The sequence below is a fragment of the Astyanax mexicanus genome, chromosome 22, assembly GCF_023375975.1.
Source record: "Astyanax mexicanus isolate ESR-SI-001 chromosome 22, AstMex3_surface, whole genome shotgun sequence".
In the NCBI taxonomy this organism is placed as follows: domain Eukaryota; kingdom Metazoa; phylum Chordata; class Actinopteri; order Characiformes; family Acestrorhamphidae; genus Astyanax; species Astyanax mexicanus.
The window spans coordinates 7,686,809-7,700,000 of NC_064429.1; the positions used below are offsets into that span (position 1 = coordinate 7,686,809).

The window sequence follows — 13,192 nt, forward strand, 5'->3', positions numbered from 1 at the left end:
CTAAGGAGCTATGAGGTTAATATTGGTCAGTGTTTCTCTGTAGGGGCAAATGGTTACCAAAACCATGCTATACCATTTTGCTCTGATGACAGTAACAGTCTTCATCTAATATCACTACCACAGTGCTAGCATGCCAGCCAGTGTTGGCACTCCTACTTCAACCTCACCCTCCATCATTACTGTGGCAGAAAAATAAACTGTTGATGCGGACAGAGGTTGTGTGAGTCTCTGATAGATCACAGTATTGATAATAAACACATTATTTGTAACTTAATTAGTAATTTATATTGTATGTAAACTCCACCAGACACATGATGGGAAATAATCTCAGAAAGAATCTAGTTGCAGGTCTTGCAGTTAGTGATCCCCAGTCTTTAAAAAAAAATCTTAGCCTCTGATTTAAAAAAAGTCTGTGATGAGTCCTTAGATGTGAGACTTCAGTCTGTTAAAAGTCTTTTCAGAATCTTTTCAAAGTCGTGTAGTGTATGGACAGCTTAAGTTACCAACCTAATGTTGTGTGGCTCTCAAGCTAATATTCCCCACAATTCATTTCGTTTTCTTACCCAGAGCCAAGGAGATGATGGGCACTTTGGAAGAGGTGGCAGAGAAGGTCCAGTTCATCCAGGAAAGCCTCCAGATGCTGGACGGTCACCTGGGTCAACTCCAGGAGCTCTCGGCACAAGCCGTGGACACCCTCAACCTCCTCTCGGCTACCGACAACAGGCAGCAGGAGGCCGTCCTGCTCGGCCACAGCCAGCCAATCGCCAGCCCTTACCAGAAGCTGTCGCACAGCTGGAGCCTGCGGGTCGGTGGCACCGTCACCCCCAGCCATGCCCCTTTGTCTCCGAAGCCCTACCGTAGCACCCCGCCCTCCCTGCTGCGCGGGATGGCGGGGCCAGGGAAGAAGCATCCGTCTCTGGATTTGCCGGCGGTGGGCAGTGTAGGGCTGTGGGACAGCAGACCCAGGTGGGTGTTGGGGAACGGTGGAGGTTCAGGCAGAGCCTCGCCTGCAGGCTACCGACACTCACACGGCTCACTCCCTCACCTCTGGGGGGCGCCGTGGAGGGACAGGATGCCCTACGACTCGCCGTCCATTCCCAGCTCACCCACTGTGCTCTGGGCTCCCGAGTCCTTCCGCCTCCCCAGTCAGGGCGAGTCCATGGAGGAAGAGGAAGAGGAAGAAGAGGACGAGGAGGAAATCATCGATGACGACGATGAGGAACGATGCTTCTCCCGCGCTTCCAGCCACGTCATGCTCTTATCCGACCCTCAGAGCAACAGGGGCCGGCAGCTGGGGATCGTGAACCCCGCGTTCTCTGGTGACAGTGAATTAGCCAGGCCCAGGCGAAGCCGATTTAGCAGGAAGTGGCCGTATTCCGCCACACAGAGAGACCTGGAGCACAGCCGCTCGCTCTCAGCCAGCGTCGAGACCATGGCCATGCCCACAGCAGGAGTCAGCACCACGAGAGAAGACACGCCCCCATCTGAAGGACAGAAGGAAGAAGGTACAGTATTGTGAACTATAAAGGCTGTAAATATATGAGGCAAAAAAATAAGGAGTCTAAAGTGTAGGATTTCCACTTCAATTAAAAAAAAACACTAAACCATAAATTACATTTTTTCATTAATATCTAAAATGTGTTGATGTGAAGTAATGAAACAAACCAGTCTTGCCTAAAAATGTTAAAAACATTTCTTACCCTTTAAAAAAAGCTTTTATTGTGGTAATTTCGGTCTCTGCAGCGCCCTAGATCTATAGAGGCAAATCAAAAGACCTCATTTTTACTAATTGTATGTAATTTAGAACACTTTTTTATATTAAAAGCATTTTTTATACTATTAAATCTAAAACATAAAGGCTTCCAATCCAATATACATAAAAAACAGTTATTTTAGTTAACTGGATTTAATGTTCATATAGATTTTATATTAGAATTTTAGAGTCTTTTTTGTGTGCACTGCAGACAGAAAATTAAAATGTATTTATTTATTTATTTATTTATTTATTTTTTGTTCAACATGCTCTCTCCCAATATGCAATCAATCAATCAATCAATAACACTGCCCCCTTGCTGACGTCCAACCATCTGCGTCTCACTACCGCTATCAGAAGTTTTTCGTTTGTTAAGAAAGTAATTGAATTCATATGTTTCAGTCTGGAACGGCTGTAGAAACATTTGACTGGGATTCCCGCTGGGTTGTTTTTAATCAATCGAGTGTAATGTTGTCATGTGACCACTAGATGGTACGGGCGGTGTAAAAGGCCAATAGGTTAAAGTAAAAACAAAAATGGGTATCATGATACAGAGACTTTTTAATTGATTAATCAACGAGCCGAAGGAAAGGTTTATAAGCCAAAGAAGCATCACTAGATCAAATAAAGCAAATCAAAGGACCTCATTTTCACTAATTATATGTAATTTAGAACACTGTTTTGTATATAAAATGTTTTTAATACTAATAAATAAAATAAAAAAAGTTAAGCACAGGCTTCCAATCCATTGTACATAAACAAACTGGATTTAATGTTAAAATAGATTTTATATTGGAGTTTTCTTTTGTGTGCACTGCAGACAGAACATTTATAAAAATGATTTATTTATTTATATATTATTATTTTTTCAACACTGGCACGTAATTCAGGTCTGAAAGGGTTAAACTATCTTCTTGTTTGCAGGACGGCCCACGACATTAGGAAGAAAGCACTCGCTTGGAAGAAAGTGTGTCAAAATCAAGGAAGGGGAAGCAAAGAACGTGAGGAAATTCACATATTGTACATTTTTATTATTTTAATATGTTGGAAGAAGATTATTCTTGTTTACTTGTTTACATCACATGACCTAGTACCCTGCGTATGATCCCACAGGTTAAAAAGTGTGTGCACATGCAGGACTCCTTCCGGAAGAGCACGCGGAAAGGGAAGGGGAAGGGGAAGGGGAAGGGGAAGGGGAAGGGGAAGGGCCTGGCTGGACGCAGGTTTCAGTCGTCCATCAGTCTGACGCAGCTGAGTACGCCTTTCTTTATCTGATCCACCGTGTTTTTACTGAGTATCTGAAGTCATCTGCAGTGATGTGGGGCTGAATATCTCTTTAATTTTTTGTCCCTCAGATTTAGATCAAGTGGATTTCTTACCAAAGTCTATCGCACTGAGTCAGGTGAGCATGCTTCTGAATCACTTCAAGATCAAAATCAGTTCATTAATAAAATACTCTAGCAACCACCCAGCATCACCATAGAAACCCTACACTAAAATAGTGTGACCAAACGTCCGTATTTCCTGAGACATGTCCGTATTTCACGTCCTGTCCCGGGCTTTTTTTAAAAAGTGAGGAAATGTCCTGTTTTTTTTAATTACCTTCATTAGACCATTAAATTTACAGGCACTAGGGCACTGCGCACGCCGCTGCGTGTGACATAATCCCTGAGTCGCGTCAGTGAGAGCAGCCCCCCCCCCCCCTACACATTTATATTACATACAGTATGTTTGGCCAAGGGCTAATAAACATTGCTTCATTTGTAAATTTGAAACTAAACAATTTTTCTACTCATATCTTGAGTTTAATTTATTTTCTTTTACATTTTATTAAAAAACTAATAAAAAAGAGTAGCACTTTTTAAAATAAATGTAACATAAGAAAGGTAAAGGGCAAATATTAACCATGTAAGCTGTTTTTATTGCTTGCAATTTAGGTGAAGCAAGCATGTGTAAAGCATTTTAATGTAATGCCGTGAGCCCCGCCCACAACACTTACACACCGCTCCACCAACACCGTGCCCACAGCCGCCGCTGACTGACCCCGCCCCGTATTTACAGATCGGGATTAAATATCTATAATATAATGTCTTCAGTGTGACACAAAAAAAAAAATATTGAATTTAACTCACACAGTCTCAGTCAGTCTCTCACCACATTCACCATGTAGCCTGTCACTCACCTCCTCCACAGTGTCTGCCTCTTTATAAAAAGCTAAATATCGATTGAACCATTGAACAATTTGCCTATAGTAGCTTTAAAAATAAAGAAAACGTTAAAAAAATTATAAAATAAAACAAACAAAACCCTTAAAAAAAACATAAAATAACACTTCTGGCTAACTGCTGCTCTTATAATAACATTTAAGAACACGGCAAAAAAAAAAAAAAAAAAAATATGTAATTCACGTAAAAAAAAGTTACTGTAAAAAAGTGACAGCCTATTTAAAAAGCAACAGATGTTGTTCATTTGTATCATTTCTAACATATTTAGGATTGTTACAGCTTCAAAAACATGTATAATGCAAATTAGGTGTTGACGTCATTTAGCGACTCCCCCGCAACAATCCATCGTTTAATCCATCGTTTTTTCATTTATTTTAAAATGTCTGTTGTGGTAACTAATATGAATGAATGAAAGGTCTCCTGTGCTCCAGTTTAATGCAGCTTTAGTCCAGAATTAATCACAGAATATTGTTGTGATTAATCAGATTTAAATATTTTAATCGATTATCTTGCCACCAGAATCCACGTAGCCCCACCCATTCAGTTTGGAGCAGCTGGGCTCGATCTGTCAGCGGCAGGTCCTCGTGAGTTTCTAAAACTTTTGCAGTTGTTTTAATCAAACAATTTATGTTCTTATTTTTCTTTTAATACATTAAAATAAACAACACTTGTAACACTTGTTATCTCTCTTATTTCTGCTCTGTTTTCCCTCTTTTTTTCTCTTCTGCAGGGCACAAAGTTGGGTAACGAGTGATTGTAAGTTCTAATACATTTATATATATTTTTTAAATATATAAATCATTAAATTAAAAAATCAAAAAAGTGCTTCAGTGATCCAGTATAACGCTGCTTTAATCCGGTGGACGATACACTGCAAAAAAACTAAATCTTAGCAAGTGAAATTTTCTAAATTTAAGGCAATAAATCTTATTTTCTTCTCTGATAAGAATGTTTTTGGTCTTACTAAGCATTGTGTGTAAGTATTAGATTATTTTTCTTATTTTAGGGATAATTATCTTAATCATTCTTACTTAGAATTTGTAGCTTATTTCAAGCCATTTGAACTCAAAATAAGCAGCAATCAAGTTATTCTGATTCTCGGGTCCAAAAACAGTGACTTTTTTGCTTGATTTAGGTGTTACTTCACTCATTTTGAGACTTTGCCATTGCTTTTTGTAAGAAATCTTACTAAGAAAGTTTTGCTTGCCTCATTGGCAGATTGTTTTGCTTAATATACATATATTTGTCTTAACTTGCATATATTTTGTCTAGTTGTTGCCAATGGATTTTTTTGCAGTGTAGGATTGTGTAGGACTGGACAACAGTTAGAAATGTTTTAAAATAAAGACATTTTTTAACCTTTATAAGTCTTTGCAATGTCATGTGTTACTTTACAACATGTGTAATAATGCCCTGCTAAGTGCAGTTCAGCCACTGACCTATAATCTTAGAGTCTCTGTAAAACACAAAATCCACCGGAGATCCTATTTAAACCTATAGTAACTTACACACAGAGGTGGGTAGTCCAGGTCCAGAAAGTAAAAACCGCTTTTTCAAAACTATTATAATCATACACCTACCTATCTCAATTGTACTTGGCTGGTGGTGTTTTTCCTCCATATACGAATTCTAACCATTTGTTTCTTAGCTCTGAATTACTGGGTAAAGCACATAATTAAACACTGATGTGTTATTCGCACAAATAACACAGGAATGAACTGCATGATGTTACTAGCTCTGTTATTTGGCTCCTATCTGGCAAGACAGCGTCACTGCCCGGCTTCAGCTCTGTCTGTGGACGGTCCTGAGCCGAGGTGGGCGGGGCCATGAATACTAATTCACGGGTTGATGTAGACACGGTTCTTTTCCTGATCGACTCGTTTTTCTGAATATTTTTTTTTTACTAGCTACTGCAGATAATGAAGGTTGAGGAAGAGTTTGAGGAAGTCAGCATCATAAACAACTCAGAGAGACCTACTGTATTACACAAACAACAAGATAACGTGGATTTTAGTGGAAGGAGACCTTTAAAATGGATTTACTTAAAAAATAATAATTAATTGTCTGTTTTTTCTATGTATAAATAATGTTTTTTCTGCTTTATCCAATGCTGTTGTTAGTGAGAGGTGCCATGTTTAAATCCACTGAAGACTTGGACCCGCACTACTCAGGTGAGTAGTGACACTACTTTAGGAAACACTTTACTTGGATGGTGCAAAGTTGATGCTTAGTAGATGCTCACCTAACCTTAACCCCATACCCTAAACTTAACCTCTAAAAGTTAGGTTTAAAAAAAGGGTTCGATTTAAAGGTGCACTGAACACTCTGATTTTTGCTGACTCCACCCTCAGCTTAAATTCTAAAAAGGCAAAAAAATGGGAGGGGTTGTTTGGGAGGGGCTCTGGGTGATGTATGGGTTTAGAGACAGGGCAGGAGGGAAAGAGCTGATTAGCTGAGCCTCTGAGAGCGGTGAGATGCATATGGTATTGTGGATTGCATATGCTTAAATTACAATGCTGACTGAAAACCTTCCAATTTATTTATGTGATTATTTTAATTGATTTCTTTTAGGCAGTCTATTTATTAAAGAAATATACTAGTATTACAGGATTTTCCTTACATTATAAAAATAGTCTCGTTACTCCTATTCCACTAGATGTCAGTAATCCAACAGTTGATGATATTATTAATGCATACTATACAATCTAAAATAATGATATATCGGGCTGATATAATCTATATCTTGTAATTATGCCCTAGAAATTGAATTTAGCAAGTAAATTTAGCATGACATTTATGGTTTATTAGCTTTTGCTTTGCTCTGGCTTTTACAAAATGCACACATTGCAATACCAATGCTAAAACGACATATTGTGCAGCTCTATCATATAATATAATGTATTTCTGTAATCAACTGTGTTTGTTGTTTTTTGTTTTCACAGCGATGGAGAGAAACAACCTGATGAGATTAGCTCACACAATCCCATTCACACCAGTCTCTCTACTGGGTGAGTTAAGCCATGCTGCAGAGATTTGCTGGTTGCTAGGTGGTTGCTGTGGGATTATTATGCTCTTATTGCTAAACTATGATATCCTAGGTGGATGCTATGGGGTTGCTATGCTGTTATAAGTGATTGCTGTGTTGTTGCAAGAGATTACTATGTTTTGACTCAATGGTTAACATGGGATAGCCAGGTGGTTGCTGTGCTTTTCCAGTCACATTAAAGGGGTTGCTATGGTGTTGCTAAGTGGTTGCTTAGATTGCTAAATCTACAACCATATTTAAAATAATAATAATCAGATTTGGTAGATTGTGTTCACTAGAGATGTGTCATATTATTAGACAATAAAATTAATGCAATTGATTTTGTATTTGGTTTTTAGGTTATTTGTAAAGTTTTAAAAGGTATTTTTTTGTATGAAAGTCGTGATAGGTTCCTCTTCTGTACAAAACAGACCAAATGTGTTTTAAAGTAGATTGTTTTTGTTACTATTAATTAGAGCTGGGCGATATGGCCCCAAAAAAAAATCTTTGAAAAAAAAAAAATCAGATTTTCGATTTAAATCGATTTTTTTCCCCTACTAAAATCTCGCTAGAAGTCGCTAGAAGTAGATAAATGACGTCATTGCGTAATTTGCATAATACATGTTTTTGAAGCTGTAAAGGATTAACACTGTGAGAGAGAAAAAAGTGAGTAAAAAACACTCTAAATATGTTAGAAATGATGCAAATGAACTCCAACAAATGAACAACTTCTGTTGCTTTTTAAACAGGCAGTCACGTCTCAAAATAACTTTATTATTATGTTAATTACATAAATAATTTTTTTGCTGTGTTGTTAAATGTTATTATAAGAGCAGGTTTTTATTTTATGAATTTTTTTTTTTAGCTTTCTTAAGTTTTCTGTATGTGGGTGGGAGGGAGGGAGAGAGGGGCGGGGCTATGCGCGGGAGAGAGGGGCGGAGCTATGCGCGGGAGAGAGGGGCGGGGCTGCGCACGGGAGAGAGGGGCAGGGCTAAGCTCAGGGGAGCGTCCGTGGTGAAAATTAAAACTCAGAGAAAATCGATTTTCATAAAAACACATCATCCTTAACTGTAAATTCGAATTAATCGATAAAATGGATTAATCGCCCAGCTCTACTATTAATATCTTAGCATTTATTTTCTTGCGTTATATTCCTGAAATTAAATACAGTGCTATGAAAAACTTTTGAGCACCCCTGATGTTTTTCATGATTTTTCTTTATAAATCATTGGTTATTCAGATTAGTAATTTCAGTAAAATATATCATATAGCAGATAGACACAGTGATATTTGAGAAGTAAAATGAAGCATATTGCCAAGAATAAAAGCCCTAATAAGAGCCCTAAAATCCTGATTTCAGGTGGGTAATGTGAGTAAAGCCCTATGATTGTTCATGTGGTTGATATGGTATTGCTGGTGTCTGCCGCTCAGGAGGAGAGGAGGTGTGTATCTACACCCTGGAGGAGACAGACGGAGAGTCCACCCTGTCCAGCACCTCCTCCTGGTCTCAGAGAGGACGCACGGCCGTGCTGCAGCCAGTCGCCCACCAGGAGGCGCTGGACGGGGGTCTGCGCAGGGCCCTCAGGGTGGTGTGTACCTGGGCTGAGGGAGACGTCCTCAAACCAGGCCTGGTTTACGTGGTGAAGGCCTTCCGGGCGGAGGTGGTCCGCACCTGGCAGAGGGAGTTTCCCAGCAGCACCTCCCTCCACCTGTGCTTAAGGGTATTGCATATGATCAGTTATACATAATTATGTTATATTGTTATAATTATCTTTGGTATCGTGAGGGTAAATTAAAATACGCCTTGTGCGTCACGGAATGCACAAAAAAGGCATGAACTAATTCTCTTAATTAATCATGGGTGTGGTTAATTTTGGGCAAAATGTAAAATAAACCAATCAGTGTGCCAGTTTCATTCCCTTTAAGAGCCGGATGAGCTCTGACTTTGGCGCGTTCGTATCTTAACATTGTGGTGCTTTTGTGCATCTCAGCAGAGACAGATACTGAGCTGCTCGTTCAAACTTTGAAGATACACCAGTAGCTCATTTAAGGGAACAGTAGTGTTATTTCATTCTTTATTCTGTTTATTGTTGAGCGTGTGTGTGTCTGTGTGTGTGTGTAACCAGTGGTTGTGTACGAGCGCTGGGAGCACCTATAAAAATGGACTCTGACGATTGACTGTTGTCAGGGTTTTAATCAGTCAGTGGTGCACTTTCAGACCACCACACCCATTAGTGTAGATTTATTTCCTAAATCTACGTATCCACCTTAAAGTGCCCTAAAGTGCCCTAAAGGAGCTCATTCAGCGGCAGACTGCTGTCCCAGTCCTGCTCCACAGACAGACTCCGAAAGTCTTTTGTTCCTCAGGCCATAAGACTGTTCAACTCCTCTCAGCACAGCAAACTAAAGACTCTGTGAAACTTTTTCATTCCGGCCACTCTGGCCACACCATGGACACACCCCCAGCTATGGACACACTCTCAGACTTGCTGATGCCTAGAACACTTTTTATAGTTCTACCATATTTTGCACTAGTAGTTCATTCACTAGTTAATTCATCTACTGTTTACGTATCTTTTGCACTGTTTACGTATCTTTTGCACTGCTTAATTTAATTTAAATTATTATATAACTGTGTATTTGCACTTTCTGTTTGGCTGACATCAGTTATCCTCACATTATGCACATCAACTGGTGTTCACTGTCTATTGTGTTCAACTGCACTACCTCCATTCTCCATCTCCATTACACACACACACACGAAGACTGTACATTTACACTGTATATTCTATTTCTTATTTGATTGTATTTATATGTATCTTTATATTTTATATTTTTATCTTTTTTAACTTTGTGTATTGTGTAACCTGCTGCTGGATGCCAAGAATTTCCCCCCGGGGATCAATAAAGTATCTATCTATCTATCTATCTATCTATCTATCTATCTATCTATCTATCTATCTATCTATCTATCTATCTATCTATCTATCTATCTATCTATCTATCTATCTATCTATCTATCTATCTATCTATCTATCTATCTATCTATCTATCTATCTATCTATCTATCTATCTATCTATCTATCTATCTATCTATCTATCTATCTATCTATCTATCTATCTATCTATCTATCTATCTATCTATCTATCTATCTATCTATCTATCTATCTATCTATCTATCTATCTATCTATCTATCTATCTATCTATCTATCTATCTATCTATCTATCTATCTATCTATCTATCTATCTATCTATCTATCTATCTATCTATCTATCTATCTATCTAAACCTGTATGTTTACTATGTTTCCATTCTGATTTGCCTGTTTTACATTATTTATATTGCATTATATTCCTGAATCCTGTAGGAAATACAGCAGCAGAGAGCCGCCCAGAAACTCATGAACGTTTTCAACGAGGTCAAACCCAGCAGTGTTCTTCACTCCCTCAGGTCAGTCTGAATATCACCCAACTCTCCTTTATATACACTGATGTAGTACATCATATGTATATATAGATGAATCTTTAAAAAATTTAATATCTGTAAAAACTGTAAGATTTTGTGGAAAAACAAAACTGCACTGACTTTAGACTTGATAATAAAACACAGTGGATCAACACCAGCAGATGACATGTCTCTCCAAACCATCACTGATTGGTGGAAACTTCACACTAGACCTCGAGCAGTTTGGACTGTGTGTCTCTCCACTCTTCCTCCAGACTCTGCTCCCTTCATTTACAAATGAAATGTAAAATTTACTGATGATCAGTGATGGTTTGGAGAGACATGTCATCTGCTGGTGGAGATCCACTGTGTTTCTGAGACTCTGATTTTTGGGTTTTGATTGGGTGTCCATCTATATAATATATGAGTTTCACATTTTAAACTAAATTACTTAAATAAAGTAACATTTTGGGAATGCATCTGTGTGTTTCTTCTTCAGATTTTTGGATGTGGCTCTGCTGTGGTGGCCGAGTGAAGGCCAGTGGCTCACCATTGAGAAGAACATGACTGGAGAGTTTATGAAGTACAACAATAACACTGGAGAAGAAATCCTGCCCTCTTGTGGCCTGGAAAAGACAGTGCTGGCTTTCTCCCACTGGACGTACGAGTACACGCAGAAAGAGCTGTTGGTCCTCGATCTACAAGGTCCTCACACTTCCTCTCTGTTCCCTCTAGTCCATCACTGATTAATCCTCTATGGCATTTTTTTTGTTATTTCACCCTTCCATATCCTCCCTTAATTTTATGCAGTTATTTGTTATTACTTCTTATTTTAATATTATAATGTGGCATATTTATGTCCAGTACAATGAGATATACGGTGCTATGACAAACTTTGGGCACCCCATATAATTTTTATGATTTTCCTTTATAAATCATTGTTTGTTTGGATATATATATATATATATATATATATATATATATATATATATATATATATATATATATATATATATATATATATATATATCATATAGCAGATGAACACAGTGATATTTGAGAAGTGAAAAGGATTTTATAGAACTTACAGAAAGTGTTAAATAATTCTTTAAAATAATTTAGGCAGGTGCATAAATTTGAGCCCCAAGAGAAAAATTACATCAGTATTTAGTACCAGTAGATCCTCCTTTAGCAGAAATAACAGCCTCTTAACTCTTCCTATAGCTATAACCAATGAGAGTCTGGTTAAAGCTTCTGGTTGAAGGTACCCGGGGTGGTTGCTAAGGTGTTGCTAAGTGGTTGCTAGGTGGTTGCTAAGGTGTTGCTAGGTGGTTGCTAAGGTGTTGCTTGGTGGTTGATATGGTACCCGGGGTGGTTGCTAAGGTGTTGCTATGGTATCCAGGGTGGTTGCTAAGGTGTTGCTAGGTGGTTGCTAAGGTGTTGCTTGGTGGTTGATATGGTACCCGGGGTGGTTGCTAAGGTGTTGCTAGGTGGTTGCTAAGGTGTTGCTAGGTGGTTGCTATGGTATCCGGGGTGGTTGCTAAGGTGTTGCTATGTGGTTGCTAAGGTGTTGCTATGTGGTTGCTAAGGTGTTGCTATGGTATCGGGGGTGGTTGCTAAGGCATTGCTAGGTTGTTCCAAGGGCTTCCTACGTGGTTGCTAGGTGGTTGCTAAGGTGTTGCTATGGTATCCGGGGTGGTTGCTAAGGTGTTGCTAGGTGGTTGCTATGGTGTTGCTAAGGCGTTGCTAGGTTGTTCCTAGGTGGTTGCTAAGGTGTTGCTATGGTATCCGGGGTGGTTGCTAAGGTGTTGCTAGGTGGTTGCTAAGCTGTTGCTAGGTGGTTGCTATGGTGTTGCTAAGGCATTGCTAGGTTGTTCCTAGGTGGTTGCTAAGGTGTTGCTATGGTATCCGGGATGGTTGCTATGGTGTTGCTAAGGCGTTTGCTAGGTTGTTCCCAGGTGGTTGCTAGGTGGTTGCTAAGGTGTTGCTATGGTATCCGGGGTGGTTGCTATGGTGTTGCTAAGGCGTTGCTAGGTTGTTCCTAGGTGGTTGCTGGGTGGTTGCTAAGGTGTTGCTATGGTATCCGGGGTGGTTGCTAAAGTTTAATTACATCATGGTTACTCTGTACTTCGTTCTCAGGTGTGGGAGCTGAGCTGACAGACCCCTCTGTGATCAGAGCAGATGATAAAAGGTAAGATATAGTTCATCCTGAGACTGATATTTTGATATTGTTGAATATTCTTTTATTTCCACTTAATGTTGATGTCAGATTAAAGGCTGGTGCTGTTTAACCCTTTGAACTGTTGTTTTAATGTGTTTTTTTCTCCGTTTTTGTTTTTCAGTTCCTCTTTCAGGTCTTATAACACAGTAATTATATCAGACAGACACATGCCCTGATCTCTTTTACTCCAGAAGACATACGACTGCTCAAAAATATAATCATTTAAAATGTAAAAGGAAGAAGAATTGTTGTATTTTCCTGGAACTGATCATGTTTTGCTCAGTTTTACCAAGCGCCTGTTTTTTATAGACTTTAAATATATTCACACCTAAGTTACCTTTTAAAAATGGTTGGACTGGAGTGTTTATGAGCTGAAAACATTTTAAATGTCAGTTTAAAGAACGATAAAACCAATAGGATTGGGAGATTCTTCATCATGCAGCAAAATAATGACCCAAAACTCACTGCAGCCAGGAAAAGCATCACAGAAAAAGAGAACAGGAGTTTAGTGATATTAGTGGA

The 13,192-nt window shown here is 38.9% G+C and overlaps 1 protein-coding gene across 2 annotated transcripts in view; it reads left to right on the forward strand.

The window, feature by feature from the left end:
- trpm6 (transient receptor potential cation channel, subfamily M, member 6) overlaps window positions 1-13,192 on the forward strand; it is a 75,016-nt gene that overhangs the window by 57,541 nt on the left and 4,283 nt on the right. For both annotated transcript variants that reach the window (XM_049470395.1, XM_049470394.1), the window contains exons 26-37: window positions 568-1,505; window positions 2,678-2,754; window positions 2,867-3,008; window positions 3,109-3,155; window positions 4,498-4,562; window positions 4,709-4,734; window positions 6,099-6,149; window positions 6,921-6,986; window positions 8,435-8,724; window positions 10,373-10,455; window positions 10,949-11,154; window positions 12,589-12,640. In XM_049470395.1, the coding sequence (XP_049326352.1) occupies window positions 568-1,505; window positions 2,678-2,754; window positions 2,867-3,008; window positions 3,109-3,155; window positions 4,498-4,562; window positions 4,709-4,734; window positions 6,099-6,149; window positions 6,921-6,986; window positions 8,435-8,724; window positions 10,373-10,455; window positions 10,949-11,154; window positions 12,589-12,640 (2,043 nt within the window). The remainder of the gene's footprint in view (window positions 1-567; window positions 1,506-2,677; window positions 2,755-2,866; window positions 3,009-3,108; window positions 3,156-4,497; window positions 4,563-4,708; window positions 4,735-6,098; window positions 6,150-6,920; window positions 6,987-8,434; window positions 8,725-10,372; window positions 10,456-10,948; window positions 11,155-12,588; window positions 12,641-13,192) is intronic.